This window comes from Podarcis erhardii, assembly GCF_964252035.2.
Source record: "Podarcis erhardii genome assembly, chromosome: 14".
Lineage (NCBI taxonomy): Eukaryota > Metazoa > Chordata > Lepidosauria > Squamata > Lacertidae > Podarcis > Podarcis erhardii.
The window spans coordinates 15227728-15250217 of record NC_138503.1 but is presented as its reverse complement, the minus strand read 5'-3'; the positions used below and the strand labels follow the sequence as shown (position 1 = coordinate 15250217).

Sequence of the window (22490 nt, the reverse complement as noted above, 5' to 3'; positions counted from 1 at the left end):
AGGGCTCTGACAGCAAGGGCAAGGAACTCATGTTGGATCTGGGAATTGATAGGAAGCCAATGAAGGGGTTTAAAGGAGAAGCGTCATGTGATCAAAGTGACATGAAAGGTGGTTTAGCAGTTGTTGTTGTTTAGTCGTTTAGTTGTGTCCAACTCTTCGTGACCCCATGGACCAGAGCACGCCAGGCACTCCTGTCTTCCACTGCCTCACGCAGTTTGGTCAAACTCATGCTGGAAGCTTGGAGAACACTGTCCAACCATCTCGTCCTCTGTCGTCCCCTTCTCCTTGTGCCCTCCATCTTTGCCAACATCAGGGTCTTTTCCAGGGAGTCTTCTCTTCTCATGAGGTGGCCAAAGTCTTGGAGCCTCAGCTTCACGATCTGTCCTTCCAGTGAGCACTCAGGGCTGATTTCCTTAAGAATGGATACGTTTGATCTTCTTGCAGTCTATGGGACTCTCAAGAGTCTCCTCCAGCACCATAATTCAAAAGCATCAATTCTTCGGCGATCAGCCTTCTTGATGGTCCAGCTCTCACTTCCATACTGGGAAAACCATAGCTTGAACTATATGGACCTTTGTTGGCAAGGTGATGTCTCTGCTTTTTAAGATGCTGTCTAGGTTTGTCATTACTTTTCTCCCAAGAAGCAGGCATCTTTTAATTTTGTGACTGCTGTCACCATCTGCAGTGATCATGGAGCCTAAGAAAGTAAAATCTCTCACTGCCTCCATTTCTTCCCCTTCTATTTGCCAGGAGGTGATGGGCCCAGTGGCAGTAGAGTAACATAAAGCAGGCTTCCTCAGCCTCGGCCCTCCATATGTTTTTGGCCTACAACTCCCATGATCCCTAGCTACCAGGACCAGTGGTCAGGGATGATGGGAACTGTAGTCTCAAAACACCTGGAGGACCAAGGTTGAGGAAGCCTGGCATAAAGGGACCAAGATGAGTCCACAGAAGAAAGAGAAGGTTGCAGTTGTCTAGCAACAGACGGCCAGAAGATAAAGCAGAGTTTCTGCTGAGGGGATAAAGAGAGAAGTGATGAACCTTGGTAATGGAGTAAACAGGGAGAGCAAATGAGAGGAATATAATATAAAGCCTAGGCTGAATGCCTGATTAACAAGGCATATGGTAACACTGGCAATGGATAAGGAGAGAAGGGCTTGGGATGAAAGATGAGAAATCCAGTCTTTGGCATTTTGAGTTTGGGGCAATGACATGCAAGCAGAAATCTGGTAAGACTGAGGTGTAGGATTGGAGTGAGGAAATAGAGACAGAAAGCTGGGTGTCATGTGCATATAGGAACTACTGATGAGAATTTTGAGAAAAAAGAGCAAAAAGCCAAGAACAGTTCTCTGAGTCACAGCAAAGAGAAGGCAAACAGGAAATGAGCTTCCACCTACATAAACACTGAAATAATGATTAGACAGATAGGAAGAGAACATGGTGAGGACAACATCACAGAGACTTCTGGCTTAAAGGAGTCAAGCAGGAGGGGGTGGTGGAAACAGACCATCTGTATCAAGTGCAGAGGAAAGGACAAGAAGAATGAGAACTGAACAGAGACTATTAGATTTTGCAGCAAGGAGTAATTTTTGTGGGGGCAATTTCAGTGGATTGAAAAGGGTGTAAACTGGATTGGAGGAAGTCACAAGCAGAGAAGGAGAGAAAGTTAAAACAGCAGTACACTCCCGGAGTTTGGAGGCAAAGGGGAGAGGAGTGGCAGCTGGAGAGGAAAGGTGGGTTAAGGGATGGATTTTTGAGGAACAGGGAAGACAAGCTCACATGTGCATGCAGGATGAAAGGAGGAAGAGGTGTTAGAGAGGGAGATATAGAGATTAATTGTGTGAAAAAGAGGGGAATAACAGCAGGTTGAGAAACAGAAGGATATGGAATCAAGGGAGCAAGTGGAGATGTGAGAGGATGACAACTGAATAGTCGACTTATCAAGTGAGACACAAGAGGAAAGCATTCATTTTACAAGCCTGACCATATAACATAATTTTTCTTAGCCGCAAAGCTATTTAGGAAAGTCATATGGAGTTATGGACTGTACCTGCATTGCCCATAAGGTATTTTTCTAACTATGGCATGAAGACAGTTGAACAGGCTTGATGCAGATGCGAGGCAGAAAATTGTGATGACGGCATACACTGGACAAAAAAGGAAAATAAGGATACATTGGATAAAAGCTGTCAGAAGCATGCCATTACAAATTATTCAAAGGGGAAAAAAGATTGCTCATGCCAAACTGGATGGAATTATTGATGATGCACAATGGAAGACTATGTGGACCACTAGACCAGCGAAGTCTGTATCATGTTTGGAAACATATTCCAAAATCAATATAATGCGGGTGCAGAACACCTGTTCACATCTCACAAATATCACCCAACTTTACTCCCGTGTGCTGGTCAGGTTGCAATAGCAGGGGTGCATACTGCCCCAGATTGTGGGAGCAGTGGCGTAGCGTGGGGGGGCAGGGGGGGCAGGCCACACCGGGCGCAACATCTGGGGGTTAGGGGGCACAAATCCATGGGTTAGGGGGCGCAAATTACTTGCCTTGCCCCGGGTGCTGACAACCCACGCTACGCCACTGTGTGGGAGTGTCCATTGGCTAATGCTTTTTGGAACGAAGTGTAAAGAAATTACGGACATTGTGACCGAACCACTGCAAATTATCTGAAGTATCTGAAGAAGTGTGCATGCACACGAAAGCTCATACCAAGAACTGACTTAGTTGGTCTTTAAGGTGCTACTGGAAGGAATTTTTTTTGTTTTGACTGCAAATTATGTCTGAAGACATAAATATGGACACCAGAGCTAAGGCACTTCTAATCTTTTTACCAATGGCTGTGCAGTTTTCGGTTGCTCAAAATGGAAAACCTAGAAATTTTGGACCTTGCATTGTGGTAACATTGAATTTAAGAGTTATACAGGGCAAAGCCCTCCTTATGTGGCTTGGTGGAATTTCATTAATTATATTAACAATACCAGTCCACAACACCGGTTTTCAGCAGTTATCTATGAAAATCTGGAATTCACGCCTGTGCTCTTTCAAATGTTGCTTTCCTTTTACAGATACCTTTGCCTCATTTTCTTCACCTCACTCGTATCTCTTACTATTTTGTTTTTTTATTCTTAGCAATATGGAATGTAAGTATGAAATGTAACATTGCCTCCTCTGGGATGTTATTACATTTTTAAGTCCGTCTATTTTGAATAATGCTTCTACCATACACAAACACTCTCTGGCTAATATCCTGAGCATGTTCCCTCAGAAGTAAATGCTGCCACTGAGGTCAGCATTTCAGTTCCTAGTAAGTATATCTAGGATTGCAGCCACTGTTGTGTTTACGCATTTTCCTGAGGAAATATGCTTTGCCCTGAAGCCAATCCTGGTTTGGTGTTGCTTTGGGCTGACAGTTGCTTCTCCCCTTCTCTCTCATACTGCTATCTCCTTCCTGTTGCCAGTTTCCATTTCTTAGTGCAGAAAGTACAGTGGTACCTCGGGTTAAGAACGTAATTTGTTCCAGAGGTCCGTTCTTAACCTGAAACTGTTCTTAACCTGAAGCACCACTTTAGCTAATGGGGCCTCCCACTGCTGCCACGCGATTTCTGTTCTCATCCTGAAGCAAAGTTCTTAACCCGAGGTACTATTTCTGGGTTAGCAGAGTCTGTAACCTGAAGCGTATATAATCCGAAGTACCACTGTATTGATCTGATGTGTAGAGCTCTTTCCTATTTTACTTAGTTCAAGAGGGTTCTGGAAGCTTCTCTGTGTGAAAGAAACAAGCAAAAGCTTTGTGATGTTTGGGTTATGCCTTCAGAGAAGCTGAGTACAGCTGGCTTAAACTGAGTCTGTTATCTCTTCTGTCAAGGTCATACTAACTATAAAAGAAAGGCCAGAAGGAGCCTGGGTACCATTTTCTCTTTCGATCTCTCTTTGGATTTGGATTTGATATCCCGCTTTATCGCTACCCGAAGGAGTCTCAAAGCGGCTAACATTCTCCTTTACTCCCCCACAACAAACACTCTGTGAGGTGAGTGGGGCTGAGAGACTTCAGAGAAGTGTGACTGGCCCAAGGTCACCCAGCAGCTGCATGTGGAGGAGCGGAGACGCGAACCCGGTTCCCCAGATTACGAGACTACCGCTCTTAACCACTACACCACACTGGCTCTCTTCATTCTGTTGTGGTGTTCTGTATAGAGTATGCTTAGTGTTAAGGTTCAGACTTACAAAGATATTGTAAGTTTAAGTTAAGTCTGCTGCAACTGGATTTCTTATAGACAGTGCCAATCCTGGATGTATTGGATTTGTGACCATTATGCTCATTTGCCTTCAGTAGCAGTAAAGTTGTGCTGGATGAAATACAATTGCCTCTGGTCTATTTTTGGGAATTCTGCAACTTTTTTTTCTCTGCTAACTATACATTGGAATCTAAAAGGTAACGGTAAAGGGACCCCTGACCATTAGGTCCAGTCGTGGCCGACTCTGGGGTTGCAGTGCTCATCTCACTTTATTGGCCAAGGGAGCCGGCGTACAGCTTCTGGGTCATGTGGCCAGCATGACTAAGCCGCTAAGTCAGGGGTCCATTTACCTCTATCTATCTATCTATCATCATCATCTCTCTCTCCCCACCCCAGGAGGCTGTAGCTCAGTGGATATTTATTATAAAAATATCCACTGAGCTACAGCCTCCTTGTGGGCAAAAGTAGAGAATATGCTTGCATATATAAAATCAAACAGAAGGAGAACAGAAGGCGCATCCTACGTAGAACTAAATAAAGCTATATAAATTCAGTGTTGAATTGAGGCAGGGCCCCAGTTTCCACTGAGTCTGTAAGCTTGAAATTGGGGCTGAACCACTCCAGACTCCTCCAGAAACACTAAGAAATAATAATAATAAATCCCTCGCTGTGAGAAACAAAGCATATCAGGAAAAAGTCTCGCCAGAATGTTTTCTTTCTCCTTTTATGGGTCATTCCATCATCAAGCCCCCACTTGCAACCCGGACCCAAGCCTACCAACTTAGCAGGAAGCAGTCTTAAAGAGGCATGGCAAGTTCAGAAAGTCAGACCAGAATAAATCCAAATGTCTCCTTACCGAGATATTTGTAGAAGTAGTACATTAAGACTAGCATAATACAACAGATGGCAACAAAGAAAACAGCAGTCATAGGAGTTAAAACCACGTTTTCTTCACTTTCTGATGAGTCGCTGTTTCCATCATTTGAAGACCGCTTCAGACTCTCACTGTGAGGGTAAACAGAAGCAGTTATAGGCTCTCACTGCATCTTGTTACCATTTTCAACATAGGTCAATATGTGGGTGTTTCTTTCTGCTTTAGTAATGGATTGGCTTTTCTCAACTAAGCAACATTCAGCAAGATTACATCATGGTTCATAGAATGAATATATATTTATCTTATGGCATATGCAGAGCTTAATATTTATTAGTCCATTCATTAGTATTAATATGAACTTAATATGTTTCAGTCACAAAAGACACCTGCTCTTAGGACTTCCCTATAGGAATGTTTTTTCTAGTTGTTCTGGTGGAGAAATGCCCATAAGAAGCATCAGACTTGAAATTCTGCACAGGTTTTCCAGGAAACCTATTCCTTAACAGTCCATGTGGCTTTTCAATGCCAACAGTATTTTCCAGGCATTGTGCCCAAAGTGTCCCCATGGAGAAAACACTACAAAATTAAAAATCAAGTAATTATCAGTTATAGATTTGATGCATATTCATATTGAATAAACATCACCTTTAGTGAGATACTTAGATTCCTTTCTGTACTCAGCTCATCTCTAAGCAGTGCACTTGGCAGCGTTACTAATTTGGTCCAATCAGACTTTGTGGACCATAATGCTTTTTGGAGGCCCTTAACAAAGCCACACAAGTCTACCATCAAACTGGGCCTTCTCCATGGGAATGCTTCTGGCATAATAATAATAATAATAATAATAATAATAATAATAATAATTTATTTATATCCCGCCCTCCCCAGCCAAAGCCGGGCTCAGGGCGGCTAACAACAAAAAAAAATACAACATTCTAAAATCATTTCATTATAAAATTAATTCAAATCAAATTGATGGCAACCATTGGGCTAGAGTTCTGTGAAGATTGCCAAAGGAGGGAGTCAGGTTGTGCCCTGGCCAAAGGCTTGGTGGAACAGCTCTGTCTTGCAGGCCCTGTGGAAAGAGGTCAAGTCCCGCAAGACCCTGGTCTCTTGTGACAGAGCGTTCCACCAGATCAGAGCCACAGCCGAAAAAGCCCTGGCTCTGGTTCAGGCCAGCCTAACCTCTCTGTGGCCTGGGACCTCCAAGATGTTTTTGTTTGAAGATCGTAAGTTCCTCTGTGGGACATACCAGGAGAGGTGGTCCCATAGGTACGAGAGTCCTAGGCCGTATAGGGCTTTAAAGGTTAAAACCAGCACCTTAAACCTGATCCTGTACTCCACCGGGTTGTACCCAGCTGGTTGTCCTGCTCAGATGGAATTATCCATGAACAGGATACTGGATTTATTGGGAAATCTGTGTGGTTCATCTTGTTCATTGGATGGCAGCAGTTCTCCAGGGTTTCAGACGGAGGTCTCTGTGAGCTCTACCTGAAAGACGCTCTAACTACTGTCTATTGCCCAGTTGCAAATCAATGGATTTTTCACCATCTTTTGCTCTTCCCATACAACTTATAGACCAGGACCTTGATCCCCACATATTTATTGTTTGAGAGAAAGAGAGATCCCCACTGGAACTGTTTGAGAGAAAGAGAGAACAAACACACAAAGCAAAATTGTCCCTGTAGCAGCAAATGTGTTGTCCAGTAACAGGAACTTTTCATATATTAAGGTTAAACCAAGGAAACTTACAGCTCTGCCATTCCACTCCAGTAGCCTCCCAATGCTACAGAGACCACAGCAATTAGAAAGATAACCACCATGCTGAAGTCAAATTTTGGGTGAGGTGGTGAATATAATGTCACGTTCACGTTCTTTCCAAGATCCTAGAAATTATAAAAGCATCGGATTAGAGATGTCTGTTGAAAGGAGATGCTTTACATTTCAATATCTGACCATGATTCTGGGATATTCCGAAACATAGCCTTGCAAGGAAGTCCACTTTCCTTTACCAACCCACCTGCTTACAGGTGCATATTTTAGTCATCTGTAGCACATCAAACAGCCAGAACAAGAAAAGAGCTAGGGTGGTTCTAGTTTTGAATGAGGAGATGCAGGTTCAAAACCCCATGAAAGATCACTGGATGACTTTGAGCCCTGCTAGCCTAACCTACCTCACAAGGTTGTAGAAAGGACATAGTGGAGAAGCAGGGAGAACATGAAAAAAAAAATCAGGAAAGAGAATAAACCCTTTTCCAATGTACAAAAACACTGGCCACCAAGAAGCAATTCTCAGTCATGATGTGAATGTAGAAGACTGCAGCAACAAAACTATTCACAGCTCAATCTTCACCCATTGGCCTGGTTTGCATGTCAGGCTAAGCCAAACCATGCAAGCGTACAGCACCAGACCATTTCTGGGTAGCCGTGGGCATTCACAAAAATTTTAATGTGAGGGCCAGCCCCCCTCAATATTCCACAGCTAGGTGGGCTCCATTGGGCCCTCCCCATCATAGCAGCAGGAGAGCCCAATGGAGTTTGTCACAGCCTCAGCAGGCCCCACCAGACCTTTCGGAGGGCATGCCTAGCACTCATCCCCAATAATTTTGCTGCTGTGCTGCGATGAGCTAAGCCACACTTTGGTTTAGTGTGTCGTCTGAACCCAGGTTCATGCTTCAGCTCTCCTGGACGAATCTGACGTGTAGAGATCTTTCCTGTTCTGCTTAATTCAAGAGGGTTCTTGAAGCTTGTCTATGTGAAACAGGAGGTTTCTGACGTTTGGGTTATTCCTTCAAGCTGAGTACAGTTGGTTTAAACTGGTTCTGTTATCCTTTCTGTCAAGCTTATGCTGACTATAATGGTAAGGCCAGAAGGAACCTGAACTCACTTTCTTTTTCTATGTCTTTGTTCTGATGTGGTGTTCTGTATGCCATAGTGTTAAGGTTTAGTCTTATAAATTATTGTTAAGTTTAAGATAAGTCGGTTGCAACTGCATTTCTTATGGACTGTGCCAGTCCTGAATGTATTGGATTTGTGACCATTATGCTCATTTGCCTTCAGTAGCAGTAATAATAATAATAATAGTAAAAAAAATTATTTATATCCCGCCCTCCCCAGCCAAAGCCGGGCTCAGAGCGGCTAACAACAGTAAAATGATACAACATTCTAAAATCAGTTCATTATAAAATCAGTTCAAATCAGATTAATGGCAACCATTGGGCTAGAGTTCTGCGAGGATTGCCAAAGGAGGGGGTCAGGCTGTGCCCTGGCCAAAGGCCTGGTGGAACAGCTCTCTCTTGCAGGCCCTGCAGAAAGATGTCAAGTCCCGCAGGGCCCTAGTATCTTGTGACAGAGCATTCCACCAGATTGGAGCCACAGCCGAAAAAGCCCTGGCTCTGGTTCAGGCCAGCCTAACCTCTCTGTGGCCTGGGACCTCCAAGATGTTTTTGTCTGAAGACCGTAAGGTCCTCCGTGGGACATACCAGGAGAGGTGGTCCTGTAGGTACAAGGGTCCTAGGCCGTATAGGGCTTTAAAGGTTAAAATTAGCACCTTAAACCTGATCCTGTACTCCACCGGGAGCTCAGTAAAGCTCTGCTGGATGAAATTGCCTCTGGTCTATTTTTTGGGAACTCTGCAATGTGTTTAAGTTTTTTCCTTCACGCACAGATGACAAAATCATGAGACATAAATATAGGAGAAAGCTTGGTTGCAGTTTGTGGTTAGTGTGAAGAGAACCAACTGATGAACCATGGTTCGGACAACATGCTAAACATGGCTTACCATGCTTTATCATTATTGTATGAAAAACTAAGCCATGCTTAGTTTAGCATGGCTTAGTTTAGCATAAACATAGCTAAGTGCAGCAGAACAGCAAAATGACTGGGGAGGAGTAGCCACAATCTCCTTTCCAGGGTTCTGTGCTAAGCCACGTGTCACTTAGCGAAATGTGCAAACCAGGCCACTGTATTCTTCTAAGAAACTGCCTCCCACCTTTATCACCACTGTATGAAAAGCAGCAACACAAAATGAATAAAATAAGATGCAAAAAAGAGGATTTTAGCTGCAAGCATAATCTACCATGGCCATTTAATAAACCAAGTACCTCATGCTCCTTCATTCTGATCGCAAGTGTTCTAATGAAAAATGAACACACAGTGGTAAAACTTAATGCTGACAAAGACAAACAAAAAAGAGGAAATTGGTCAAGCAACTGTCAGAGAAGAAAATAATGCACAAATATTGTCATTGTATCCAACTAAGTCCTAGACTCATTGAAAGAAATGAGTCATGACCTCTGATTTCAACTGCGTAGGAATGAGTTGAATACAGCCCTTGATTAAGGTGCTTTGTTTTGGTAAAAGATGTTTCATCCAGCATCTCTTTTCCTTTTTAGGACCATATCAGAGCAGATAAAAAACAAGTTACTGAAGTCAAGACAACATAGCAAGGTATTTTCAGAGACTTCAAAGTATCTATGGAATTTCCATCCTAGTATTCAGAAACTGAAAAAAGAGCAAAGGAGATACAATGAGATGCTGCAAAAAGTATATTTATCGGATTGGATTTCACCTGACCAAGTACTGAAAGAGGGGAGAAGAGGGAAGTGCGGGCGTTTGCCTCCTAGGTGGGTCATAAGGAAAGGGTTAAAATGAGTGTGATGTGATTGGCCAGTGGAAACTGATAGGAGGAGTTAGGGTTAGAGGGGGAGTTGTGTGAAAGTCAGTTGAGAGTTGGGAGTTGGAGAAGGAAGAGGGAGTCTGTGGGTTGGTAGAGCTGTGTTGTGAGAGAGTGAGAGGAATTGTTAGGTGGGATAATCAGTTTGAAGTTGTTAGTAACATTGGGTCAGTAAAGAAACTAAGATTAAGAAACTGCCAAGAAAAATTAACTGAAACCATAAGCTTTTTCATGCTTATAAAAATAAACTTGATTATTTGTTAATGTTAACAACTGTCTGGACTCCGTGTGTGCCCGTGAGAAACGGGTTGGTGGCAGCGAAGAAAGCAATCACAGTGGTGGCACAGGGTCAATAGACCGTCAAACGTCCAGGGACCCTATGTGATCACCACAGAGGTCCAGAAGTGAAATCAAAATATCTCATTGCCAAACCCGTTTCAACTCCCATTTTCCGAAGCAATCCAGAAAAGTACTTACCTCTTTCAAATGGATTATATCTTCATTGCTTACAAGTGTGATTGGGATGGTGATGTTTGCAGTCTTGTTACCATAAGGAGTATCCTAGAAAAAGGACACTCATAATGCATCTGCTTTACTGAACGAATCTCTACTTAAAAGTCTATCAAAACATTCTGTCTTATCCCTAGGCCTATACTACATATTACTGCATATTAATAGGGCAGATCTGGATCATGGTATGCAACCCAGAGCTATAGCTAGGTGATTTTGCGCCCCTGGCGGAACAATCCAGATTGCGCCCCCTAGCCACAGACAAATTAGCTCTTCTTTCTGCATCTCCTCCACCCCCCCCCCAATTCAATTCACTCTCTATTTAAAACCATTTCTTATGAGGCAATATTCAATATCTAAATTTATGGACATATTTTAAAGCCGATTTTGTGCCCTACCCTCACCTGTGTCCCTGGTGGGGGCCCACCTCGCCACCCCCTAGCTACGGCCCTATATGCAACCAGTCCAGGATGGCACTCACCTGAAAAATCAGGTGTGCAGCTTAGGGTCAGTCCTGGACTCATTGCTGTCTGGAGAGGCACAAGTGCCTGGAAGTGCCAGGAGTGCTTTTTATGAGTGCCATTTTGTACACCAGCTTTTTATCTGTCGCCATCACCCATATAATATTTTCCCTCTTCAGTTCTCACCGTCAATATCAGCAAGAAGGAAAGGGTATTTATGATGATGGCCACCAAAATATAGAACTGCTTTGCAACTGACCAAAGCCTTGCCCCTTCAATCCTAACCCTAGATTAAGATTTGGTAGGGCCCTCAGGAGCCAAATAAAATTGGACAAGTTCTAGATTACTGTGAGATGGCCATCTCGGATTCAAAAAGGGGGAAAACACCGCCACCTTAATGAAACCCACAGTAATGCGACAAAAACAACCGCCACAATTTAAGCAAAACATTTTCATGCAAAAGCAGCCATGTCTATTAGAACTTACTATGCCAGTGTCACTGGCGATGAGCAGCATTTTAGCACCGAGTTTCTGAGCGATCTCTGCCTTTTCTACAAAAGTGCAGTTTCCTCTCGACACAACGATTGCTTTGTCCTTGACAGTTTCATGAGTGGCATCCGAGGGACTGCAAAGCAATTTGGGGGTCAAGATCTCCAGTCTTGTATACGTCTAAGATGCAAAAGGAAAAGATTGGAAGTGCAAGAGAATTCTGTAACATAGCTGAAGCAGTTAATCTAACAGCCTTATTATTTACTGAAAACAGATGGAATAAAGATCATGACACTATGAAGCTGAAAAGTCATTAGCAAAGAAACTGTACTTCCAGACACCTTAGTGGTTTAGTTTAATATTGTATATACTGTACCACTCAGACTGCTGGCATGGGATACTGTTTCTACGTGTTTTCCCCACATTAACACTCTTTGCATGTAGAACTCTAATCCAGCATCCAGACTAGTCATCAGTTTGCAGCAAGTTTCATTTACCAGGGGAATTTTCGCAACTATTATCTGAAACCATTCTACTTTTTCAGGCCTCAAAACCACTTCATTCTCACTACATTTTGTTGCACACATAGATTTAGCCTTACTTCAAGGGCCTTTTCTGGCACACCCATACCATACATGGCATAGTCTAGATAGAAAGATTGTGCCATTAGGATGTGAATGATTGTGACATATTTTCCCAAGGAAAAGTCACTCGATTCTTAGGAAATACAAGAGTATAATTACTTACAACGTTATTTAAGGCACTAGGAAGGGAGGTCCACTCAGAGTTATAATATATGCAGTAGTCCTTTGTTAACAGAGGATTATCGATCTGAATTGCATGCAAGATTCCTGGACCGGCGCTGACCTATAATTGAAAAAGATTTTTTCCATTAACCACTTTAAAATACGAATGAAAATGCTGACTAGCATCATTTTGAAAGGGTTTTAGATTATGCAATGCCAAATCATTTCTTATAAAAGCATAATACTAGGATCCCAATACTAGGAACACAGCAGGGCCTTTCAGAGCATTTTCATACAGCTCAGATTCCCACCCCCCAAAAAACTGAAAGATTAATATGTTAAGAACATGAGGGAAAGGGACTCTAACATTGGTATGTGCTTGATCTACAACATATTAAAAACTATGAAATTTGCACTATGAAATCTGCATAAGCCTGACACATATTTACTGATACAGTGGTACCTTGGTTTATGAACTTAATCCATTCTGGAAGTCCGTTCTTAAACCAAGGCATGCTTTCCCATAGCAGCAGGGGACTCAATTGACAAAGGGAACACACTCAACAGGAAGCGAAACATGTTCTGCTTTCGAGGCAAAGTTCACAAACCAAAACACCTACTTCCGGGTTTGTGGTGTTCTTAATCCAAGTTGTTCATAAACTAAGCTGTTCTTAAACCAAGGTACCACTGTATATGCTTCTTTATTTATTTTATTATGGATATTTTACTGATTTGATTGTTGATCCCTGTATTGTGTGTGTGTGTGTGTTTTGAAAGGCAGGTTAAAAGTTTTCTACATGAACAAATAAAGACAGGATCAAAAGGGTGAAACAATCCAAATTCCTATACTTGATAAACTGATACACGTTAATTTCATTGAGTTATTATATTTGTTAGTAGTTTTTCTCACAGTGACCCAAGGTGACTTATACAGTGGTGCCTCGCAAGACGAAAAGAATCCATTCCGCGATTCTCTTCGTCTAGCGGTTTTTTCGTCTTGCGAAGCAAGCCCATTGACGGCTTAGCGGATTAGCGCTATTAGCAGTTTAGCGGCTTTTAGGCTTAGGAAAAGGGTGGGGGAAAAGGAAAAAAACCCAGCAGGAACTCGCAAGACATTTTCGTCTTGCGAAGCAAGCCCATAGGAAATTCGTTTTGCGAAGCACCTCCAAAACGGAAAACTCTTTCGTCTAGCGAGTTTTCTGTCTTGCGAGGCATTCGTCTTGCGGGGCACCACTGTATTAAAACCATTTAAGAACATCCAATGAAAATAAAAAAGCACAATTAAACAGATAAAACACATCAGGGCTTACTGATCCCATCCCACCATTCTAATTAATAGCCAAAAGCCTGAGTAGAGAAAAATCCTTTCCTAGTGCCTAAAATAGAAAAAGATGGTGCCAGGCATGTCTTCCTGGGGAAAGCACTGGAGTCTTGAGCTGCATAGGCCTTAAAGGTCAAATCCAGTACTCTGAATTGAGCACTGGTAGCCCAGCGCATTTGTTCCAGAATCAGTGTTACATGTTCCGATTGTCCTGCCCCAGTCAACAACTGGCCAGCTGCAATTTCTGAACCGTTTCTACACCAGCTGCAGTTTCTGAACGATTTTCAAAGGCAGCCCAACATATAGTAGTGCATTGCAGTACAGTGGTGCCTCGCAAGACGAAAATAATCCGTTCCGCGAGTCTCTTCATCTAGCAGTTTTTTCGTCTTGCGAAGCATCCCTATTAGCAGATTAGCGGATTAGCGCTATTAGCGGCTATTAGCGGCTTAGAAAAAGGGGGGGAAAGGGAAAAAACTTGCAAGACTCGCAAGACGTTTTCGTCTTGCGAACCAAGCCCATAGGGAAATTCGTCTTGCGAAGCGCCTCAAAAAACGGAAAACCCTTTTGTCTAGCGGGTTTTTTGTCTTGCGAGGCATTCGTCTTGCGGGGCACCACTGTAGTTCCTTGTTGGGATCATAAAATCCTGGATTATTAAGCATGATTTTCATATACCTACGCTCCTGCCTTGGTGTGAGATGGGAAACCAACCAGCAAGACAAGGATAACCAGAGCTTCCCATTACACGTAAACCAGGAACTACTGTTAAGGGCTTCCAAACAAAGATAACTTTAAACTATGCTTTGAAATCCTGGCTTGTTTAGAAGCCATTAACTATAGTTTCCTGGTCCAAACATAACAGGAAACCATGGTCAACTGCAGCTTCCAGGCTTGCGCAAAGGTGCACAGAACTTGAACATACCCTCGCTTAAGAAGCAAGGATTTGATAGGCCAAACACAGTTTGCACAAAAGATGGAATGAAAACAGTACCAACAGTATTAGTCATGGGTAGACAAACTAAGGCCCGGAGGCCAGATCTGGCCCAATCGCCTTCTAAATCCGGCCTGCGGATGGTCCGGGAATCAGTGTGTGTTTACATGAGTAGAATGTGTTTTTATTTAAAATGCATCCCTGGGTTATTTGTGGAGCATAGGAATTCATTCCTCCCCCCCCCAAAAAAAATATAGTTTGGCCGCCCACAAGGTCTGAAGGACAATGGACAGGCCCCTTGCTGAAAATTTTTGCTGACCCCTGGTATTTGTGGATGTTCAGATTTCTCAGATTGTAACAGTATAGTAACAATACTTATCAAGGATCAATTGCCTCATACCGATTTGCAGAGTATTTAAAAAGCTTCAGCAAACACTTATTTAATACTTCAGAATCAAGTCCTATTTCTAACACTCATCCAAGGACAGAATTTCATGTTACAATAAAGAATGTGTGTAATAAAAAAGCAACAACTGCTGCTTCTCAGAGAATGTATTCCTCCCAATAGTACTTTTCACTAGCAGCTGCAGCTCAGAAACAGAAGAGTACGCCTGAAACTTTTCACCTGCAACTCCCCCCTAACCTCTCACTCCCAAACAAGATTCCAGTATGATGACGCACAGCACTACTTAGAATAAAGGAATCTTAGAATTGTAGAGTTTGAAGGGGCCCCCAAGGCTAATCTAGTCCAACCCATCTGCAAAGCAGGAATCTCAACCAGAACATACATGACAGATGGCCATCCAACCTCTTCTCAAAAACCTCCAAGGAAGGAGAATCCACCACCTCTCATGGAAGGCTGTTCCACTGTCAAACAACTCTTATTAACACAAAGTTCTTCCTGATGTTTTACTTCTTCTTTTTTTTTACATCTGTAGGTGTAGCATGGGATGTGCTGGACCGTTTTCTTGCCTGGACTGGATGACAGCCAACAAACTGAAGCTCATTCCAGATAAGACAGAGGCACTGTTAGTAGGGGGTTCCCTAGACCATTTGAATGGGATGTGGCTTGCTCTTGATCGGTTTGCACTCCCTCTGCAGAAGCAAGTCCATAGCTTGGGGTTATTTCAGGATCCCTTGAAGATCAGGTGACCTTGGTAGCATGGAGTGCCTTCCATCAGCTTTGGCTGGTAGCCCAAGCTGCACTATCTGGAGAGGGATAACCTAACTTCTGTCGTCTATACTCTAGTAATGTCTAGGCTAGATTTCTGTAACTTATTATATGTGGGGCTGCCTCTGAAGATGGTTCTGAAACTTCAGTGGCAATAGTTTGAGCATAGAACACCAATCCTGGCCCAACTGCACTGGCTTCCAATTTCTGGGCCCAAATCAAAGTGCTACTTTTGACCTAGAAAGCATTACAGTGGTGCCTCGCAAGACGAAAAGAATTCGTTTCGCGATTCTCTTCGTATAGCGGTTTTTTCGTCTTGCGAAGCAAGCCCATTGACAGCTTAGCAGCTTAGTGCTATTAGCGGTCTAGCGGCTTTTAGCGATCAGCTGGGAAGCGGCTTATCAGCGGATCAGCTGTTAAGCGGCTTAGCAGCTTAGGAAAAGCAGGAAAAAAGCGAAAAAAACCCGCGGGAACTCGCAAGATTTTTTCGTCTTGCGAAGCAACCCCATAAAGAAATTTGTTTAGCGAAGCGCCTCCAAAATGGAAAACCCTTTTATCTAGCGGGTTTTCCGTCTTGCGAGGCGTTCGTCTTGCGGGGCACCACTGTAAATGACTCAGGACACAATACATCAAGGACCACTCCTCCCCATATAAACCAACCTGGACCCTACAATCATCAACTGAGGTCCTTCTTCGTGTGCTGCACAATAAGTCCGGCTGGTGGCAACATGAGAACGGGCCTTTTCTGTGTTGGCTCCTGACTTGTAGAATGCTCTCCCCAGGGAGGCGTGCCTGACACCTTTATTACGTATCTTTAGATGCCAGGTGAATACATTCTTCTTCCCAGGTCTTTGGCTAAGTAATCTTAAAGTGCATGTGGTGTTATTGTTATTACCTTATGTGTTTTTGTGTTTTTACACTGTAAACCACAGTGCGATCCTCAGTTGAAGGGTGCTGCAGAAATCTAACTAACTAACAAATAAATCATTTATTTAAAACCGCATTAGTGATTGCAAATACAAATCTAGGCCTGGTAACAATCTAAGAGCCTTTGCATCACATTAATAGCACAACCTCGGTTGGGGTGATGCAGATAAAGTCTCAGGCATAATTCTCAATACCTGCCTGCAGATACCAAAGGCAGGGAGCAAGTTTAGCTCCCAAACCTAATGGTGTGAATTGCACCCTTTGACTTTCCCTCACAAAATTGAAAGCGGGGTGGGGGGGTGGGGGAGTCCTTTAAGCACTTTTCTAAGGGGAGGGGGAATGCTGTACTTGGGGACATGGGGGGGGGGCAAGGATAAAACTTGACCTGCATCCTGGACTTGCGGTTATCCCGACAGCCACTGAATGAGATCATGCCAGGGTGCATGTACAGTGGTGCCTCGCAAGACGAAATTAATTCGTTCTGCGAGTTTTTTCATCTTGCGATTTTTTCGTCTTGCGAAGCACGGACTTTGGAAAAGCTTCAAAAATCACCAAAGTCTTCAAAAACCTCAAAAAAGGCTACCACACCGCGTGCTATGAGTTGCTCCTCAAAGTGAATGCACGGTTTTAAGACAAAGGATACAAACTTGCAAGACGTTTTCGTCTTCCGAAGCAAGCCCATAGGGAAATCCGTCTTGCGAAGCAACTCAAAAAACAAAAAACTCTTTCGTTTTGCGAGTTTTTCGTCTTACGAGGCATTCGTCTTGCGAGGTACCACTGTACATACACACACATCTACAGTGGACGCTCGGGTTGCGAACGTGATCCGTGCGGGAGGCATGTTCGCAACCCGCAGTGTCGCGTCTGCGTACGCACGGGCTGCAATTTGGCGCTTCTACTCCGGTACATCCGGGTTCGGCACGGTGCGCAACCCAAAAACGCACAACCCATAGCGTCTGTAACCCAAGGTATGACTGTACACACCTACAGCAAACGTCTACACAGAGACCCATCATTACCTGCTGGAATCTTTGATTGACATAACCAAGTCCTACCTACTAGAACTGGAGGCATTTTGTGAATTCATAGGAACAGCCAGGTTTTAAAAAAAAACCCCACACCATCTCCCATCAGATCTCTGTGGTACCCAACATGGGGGCAAATTGATTTTTAAGGGGGGCAATTCAAGAATGAGTTATTAACAGTGAATGGCCTTCTAGGCGTCCTCCACACAAATAGGAGCTCCCTTTTTTGAATAATAAGAATAATATGTCACGGGAGGGGGAGCTATCAGGATTTTAGAGGTGCTGAGGTGGGACATGGCAAAAAAATAAATAAAAGGGTTGGGAACCACTGATTCTAATTCCACATTCAGTTCCCAATCCGGTGCCCCTGGAGGAGGGAGGCAAGCCGGGAGCGCCGGCAATGGCCACGGTACCGGTTTGCTCCTCACCCCGTCCTACCAATAGCCATGGAGGTTTCTTTTTTCCTTCCCACCCCCCAGATCTACCCACAGCCATAGTTTCGTTAGTCCCGGGCTGTGATTCTGTTTACGTGGCGAAGCATTTGAGAAGAACCCAGTATCACAAACACACACACGGGACCGAGCCCCTCGCGCCTCAGAAACGCCCCTCGCCCGGGAAGCTTCCCCGTGTTTCCCTCAGGAAGCCGCCCCGACCGCCACCCCGGGGCACGCCGGACTAGCACGACGGGCGCCCGGTGCTTCGGAGGCCCGCTTCCGGGCCCAGGCAAACCCCTTACCAGCGGGAGGAGCAGGCCCCAAAGGGCGGCCCGGAGCAGCCGGGCGGCCCCCATCCTCCTTCCTCGACTCCTCGCCGCTGCCGCCGGGTCTGGAAACGGGTCTTCTTCCCTCGCAGCACCTTGCGGCCTTTCTCCTCCGCGCCTCTCTTTCCTCTTAACTCACAAACAGACCCAAACGAAATCACGCCCCGGTTTCTCTCGCCGTATCCGCGAGGCCGGCCGCCCTCCTCCTCGCCGCCGCCGAGCTCCTCCGCTTCTCCTTTCGTTTCGCCCGGCCGTCTTGAAGCGGCGAGTCCCAAACGGGTCGCCTTTTTCTGGGCGGGATTTCGGAGAGGCGGCCCGCCTGAGGGGAAGCCCAAGATGTCTCAAAGGTCTCTCTCGGGCAGCCCTCGAGGCCTTTGGGCAGCGGGGGGGAAAGAGACGGCCGCTTCTTTTTGAGGCCCCGGGGCTTGGCGGCTGTCGGGTAAGGAAATGGGGCGAGTTTGAGCGGCCGACGGTTCTCTGAGCATACTCAGAATTCCTCGCCGGGTTCCTGCGCCTGTTCAGAGTTGCCCCAAAGCCAAAACAACACACGCCTAATAGCGAAGTATTATCGCTTTGTAAAGGAGACAAGGCGGTACTGTACTAGGTGTATGGCTCCATATGAAACCTCTCCAGAGCAATTTCACAATTTAAAAACACTTGAAATTATCTCTTTTTCCCCCCACCTCCCCGTATTTTCTTAAGTTGCAAGCCCAGCTGAGCTCCCTTTTGGGAGGATGAGTGGGGCATAAGATTTTTAAATTTTAAAGAGTTATTATTATTATTATTATTCAGAAGGCCCAAGGACAAGTCTTTTGGTCTTTGTTTTAATAGTGTAATATTCCCCTCCCCCTGCCAAATCTTTATGTTATGTAGTGAAGTTTCACTCTGGGCCAGCAGGGGGATACTGTATATAGTTTTCACTCAGGTCTGTAAATAGTTTTCACTCAGGTCCACGTCAGTTATTTTAGGCGGGAACTCTGGGCTATTGTTGTTACAATGTTGACAGCCGGCTGCCTATAAAAGCAGGCCGTCTGAGCTGTTTGCAGTCAGTTCTATTCCAGCTTACGAAATAAAGAGCTACTTGGAGAAATCGCTGTGTCGTCTGCCATGTCAACCCACAACTTAACACTTTATATGGGACAGAAGGAATGCATGTTCTGCTGAGGCTAGTAAAACTCAGAATATTTGGTAATCATGCGCTCCATGTCACCCTTTTTGGATGCATGTGACATTCCAGATTGCCTGTCATTTGCCCCAGGTGTGGTCCTGCCCTACTGGAATCTACTAACATCCAGTGGATTTATATGGTACAGTACTCAGGTTACACAGTCAAATGTTACATTTGAAATCACTGCTCCAAGCATGAGTTTCGAGACAGGAAGGAGAAGAAATGTTATGATTTCCCATGTTTGTGTAGGTGATTCTGGGTGTAAAGGTAAAGGACCCCTGGATGTTTAAGTCCAGTCAAAGGCGACTATGGGGTTGTGGCGCTCATCTCCGCTTTCAGGCCGAGGGAGCTGGTGTTTGTCCACAGATAGCTTTCCAGGTCATGTGGCCAGCATGGCAACTGCTTCTGGCGCAACAGGACACAGTGACAGAAGCCAGAGCGCACGGAAATGCCGTTTACCTTCCCACCGGAACGGTACCTATTTATCTACTTGCACTGGCGTGCTTTCAAATTGCAAGGTTGGCAGGAGCTGGGACAGAGCAACAGGGACTCACTCTGTCACGGGGATTTGAACCGCTGTCTGTGGACAAGCGTTGGCTCCCTTGGCCTGAAAGCAAGATAAGTGCCCCAACCCCATAGTCGCCTTGGACTGGACTTAACCGTCCAGGGGTCCTTTACTTTTTACCTTTACCTGTAGTAATAATCATGGATATATCTACCGTAATATTGATGGAACACCATTGTTCATTCTGAGGCAGCCTTAACATTTAAAACAAAAATTAATTTTCAAAAATGAAAATTCTTTATGTATGCCACAACAGCAGCAAGAATCCTTATTGCAAAATATTGGAAGACACAAGATTTACCCACCCAGGAAGAATGGCAGATGAAGGTGATGGACTACATGGAACTGGCGGAAATGACTGGCAGAATTCGAGACCAGGGAGAAGAGTCGGTGGAGGAAGATTGGAAGAAATTTAAAGACTATTTACAGAAACACAGTGGTGCCTCGCAAGACGAAATTAATTCGTTCCGCAAGTCTCTTCGTCTTGCGAGTTTTTCGTCTTGCGATGCACGGTTTTCCATAGGAATGCATTGAAAATCAATTAATGCGTTCCTATGGAAACTGCCTTCCCCCGACCTCTTCTGGCGGGCGGCATTTTAAAATCGCCCGGGACAGCGGAGGACTTCTCCGCTGTCCGGGCGATTTAAAAGCCCCTGGGAAGGCAAGCAGGGGGGACAAAGACTTTTGCCCCCCGCCTGCCTTCAGAAGAGGTCCAGGACAGGCTTCGCGGACCTCTCCGCAAGCAGCGGGAGCGCTCCTTGCGGAGAGTTGCCAGCGCGCCCAGGCTTCGCGGCCCCGCCGCCCGGCTTCGGGACATCGTTCCGATGCCAGGCGGCGGGGGGAGGCTTTCTCGCCCCGCCGCCCGGCATCGGGACGATGCCCCGAAGCCGGGCGGCGGGGGGAGGCGTTCCTGCCCCGCCGCCCGGCATCGGGACGATGCCCCGAAGCCGGGCGGCGGGGGGAGGCTTTCCCGCCCCGAAGCCGGGCGGCGGGGGGAGGCGTTCCCGCCCCGCCGCTCGGCTTCGGGACATCGTTCCGATGCCGGGCGGCGGGGGGAGACTTTCCCGCCCCGCCGCTCGGCTTCGGGACATCGTTCCGATGCCGGGCGGCGGGGGGAGGCGTTCCCGCCTCGCCGCCCGGCATCGGGGCATCGTTCCGATGCCGGGCGGCGGGGGGAGACTTTCCCGCCCCGCCGCTCGGCTTCGGGACATCGTTCCGATGCCGGGCGGCGGGGGGAGGCGATCCCGCCTCGCCGCCCGGCATCGGGGCATCCTTCCGAAGCCCGGCGGCGGGAGGAGGTGTCCCCGCCCCACCGCCAGGCTTCGGAGGAGGTCCGAGGACAGCGGGGAAGACGAGCTGCGCTTCCCCACTGTCCCGGAGATTTCCCTATGGGCTGTCGTCTTGCGAAGCAAGCCCATAGGGAAATTCGTCTTGCGAAGCGCCTCCAAAACGGAAAACCCTTTCGTCTAGCGGGTTTTCCGTCTTGCGAGGCGTTCGTCTTGCGGGGCACCACTGCATTGTAAAATTAATGAATGTTAGAATGATGTTGGAATGATTTTATGTGATTTTAGCAGAAATGTTACAAAGGTTTAGGAAAAAACAGACTGTTAATTGGTGAAAGGAGGGAAAGTAAAGCTATATTAATATTAAGATAAATTACAGGACAAAAATTTGAAAAGAGGGAAAGGATTTGCTGAAATGGATAATCGATCTAGAATGCAAAAAAGGGAGGTGTGAGGAGGTCAGGGAAATAAGCTAATGAAAGATAAGTAATGGGAAGATTTGCTGTATTTTTCTTTGTTTTTTTCTTTTTTGCTGAATGGATTTTAATTCTCTGCTTTTTCTCTTTTATTTTTATTTTTATTTTTATTTTGTATTTTATCCTTTTTTCTTTATCTATTGGGATGTGTTGTATTTTTTTTTGTTTAAAATGATGTTTTTTGCTTTTTCTTTTTGTACCTCTTAAAACTTTAATAAATACCTTTTAAAAAAACAAAACAAAAATGTTTTAGTATACAGTGGACGCTCGTGCTGCGAACGTGATCCGTGCGGGATGCACGTTCGGAACCCACGTCTGCGCACGTGCAGATTGCGATTCTGTGCTTCTGCGCATGCGTAAAGTGCGATTTAGCGCTTCTGCACATGTGTGACTGTCGAAACCTGGAAGTAACCCGCTCCAGTACTTCCAGGTTTCGGCGGTCCATAACCCGAAAAAACACAACCTGAAGCGGCTGTAACCTGAGGTATGACTATATGTGTGTCATGTTTGATCTAAATCGGTACAATTTCATTTGTGCTGTGTTTGCCATTTAATGATCTACAACACTACCCAATCAGTAATGCAGCCATTAGGAACAACATAAGAAGCTGCCATAAAAGTCAGACCATTGGTCTATCTAGCTTAGTATTGCCTACACTGACTGGCAGCAGCTCTCCAGGATTTCAGGCAAGAATCTCTCCCTACCTAATGCCGCCAGTGATTGAAACCTGGGACATTCTGCTTGCAAGGCAGACGCTCTGCCACTGAACTACAGCCCTTTTAATTTAAGTATTTAAGACTACTGCACTGGATAATTAATGAACATCAGAACTGTGGCAGCACCTGTACTCAAGAACAGTGATTTC

General features: G+C 45.2%; 1 protein-coding gene across 3 annotated transcripts in view; it reads right to left on the bottom strand.

Moving 5' to 3' along the window:
• The window catches only part of SPPL2A (signal peptide peptidase like 2A), a 43452-nt gene extending 24747 nt beyond the window's left edge, over nucleotides 1-18705 (bottom strand). For 2 of the 3 annotated variants that reach the window (XM_081839022.1, XM_081839023.1), the window contains exons 1-7: nucleotides 18109-18703; nucleotides 12002-12121; nucleotides 11252-11434; nucleotides 10272-10355; nucleotides 6872-7005; nucleotides 5102-5250; nucleotides 2051-2147 (exon numbers count right to left, since the gene is read on the bottom strand). In XM_081839022.1, the coding sequence (XP_081695148.1) occupies nucleotides 2051-2147; nucleotides 5102-5250; nucleotides 6872-7005; nucleotides 10272-10355; nucleotides 11252-11434; nucleotides 12002-12121; nucleotides 18109-18162 (821 nt within the window). In that variant the 5' untranslated portion in view covers nucleotides 18163-18703. Of the gene's footprint in view, nucleotides 1-2050; nucleotides 2148-5101; nucleotides 5251-6871; nucleotides 7006-10271; nucleotides 10356-11251; nucleotides 11435-12001; nucleotides 12122-18108 lie in introns of all 3 variants that reach the window. The other variant, XR_014150847.1, reaches the window with a different exon arrangement.
• Nucleotides 18706-22490: the final 3785 nt, after the last annotated feature.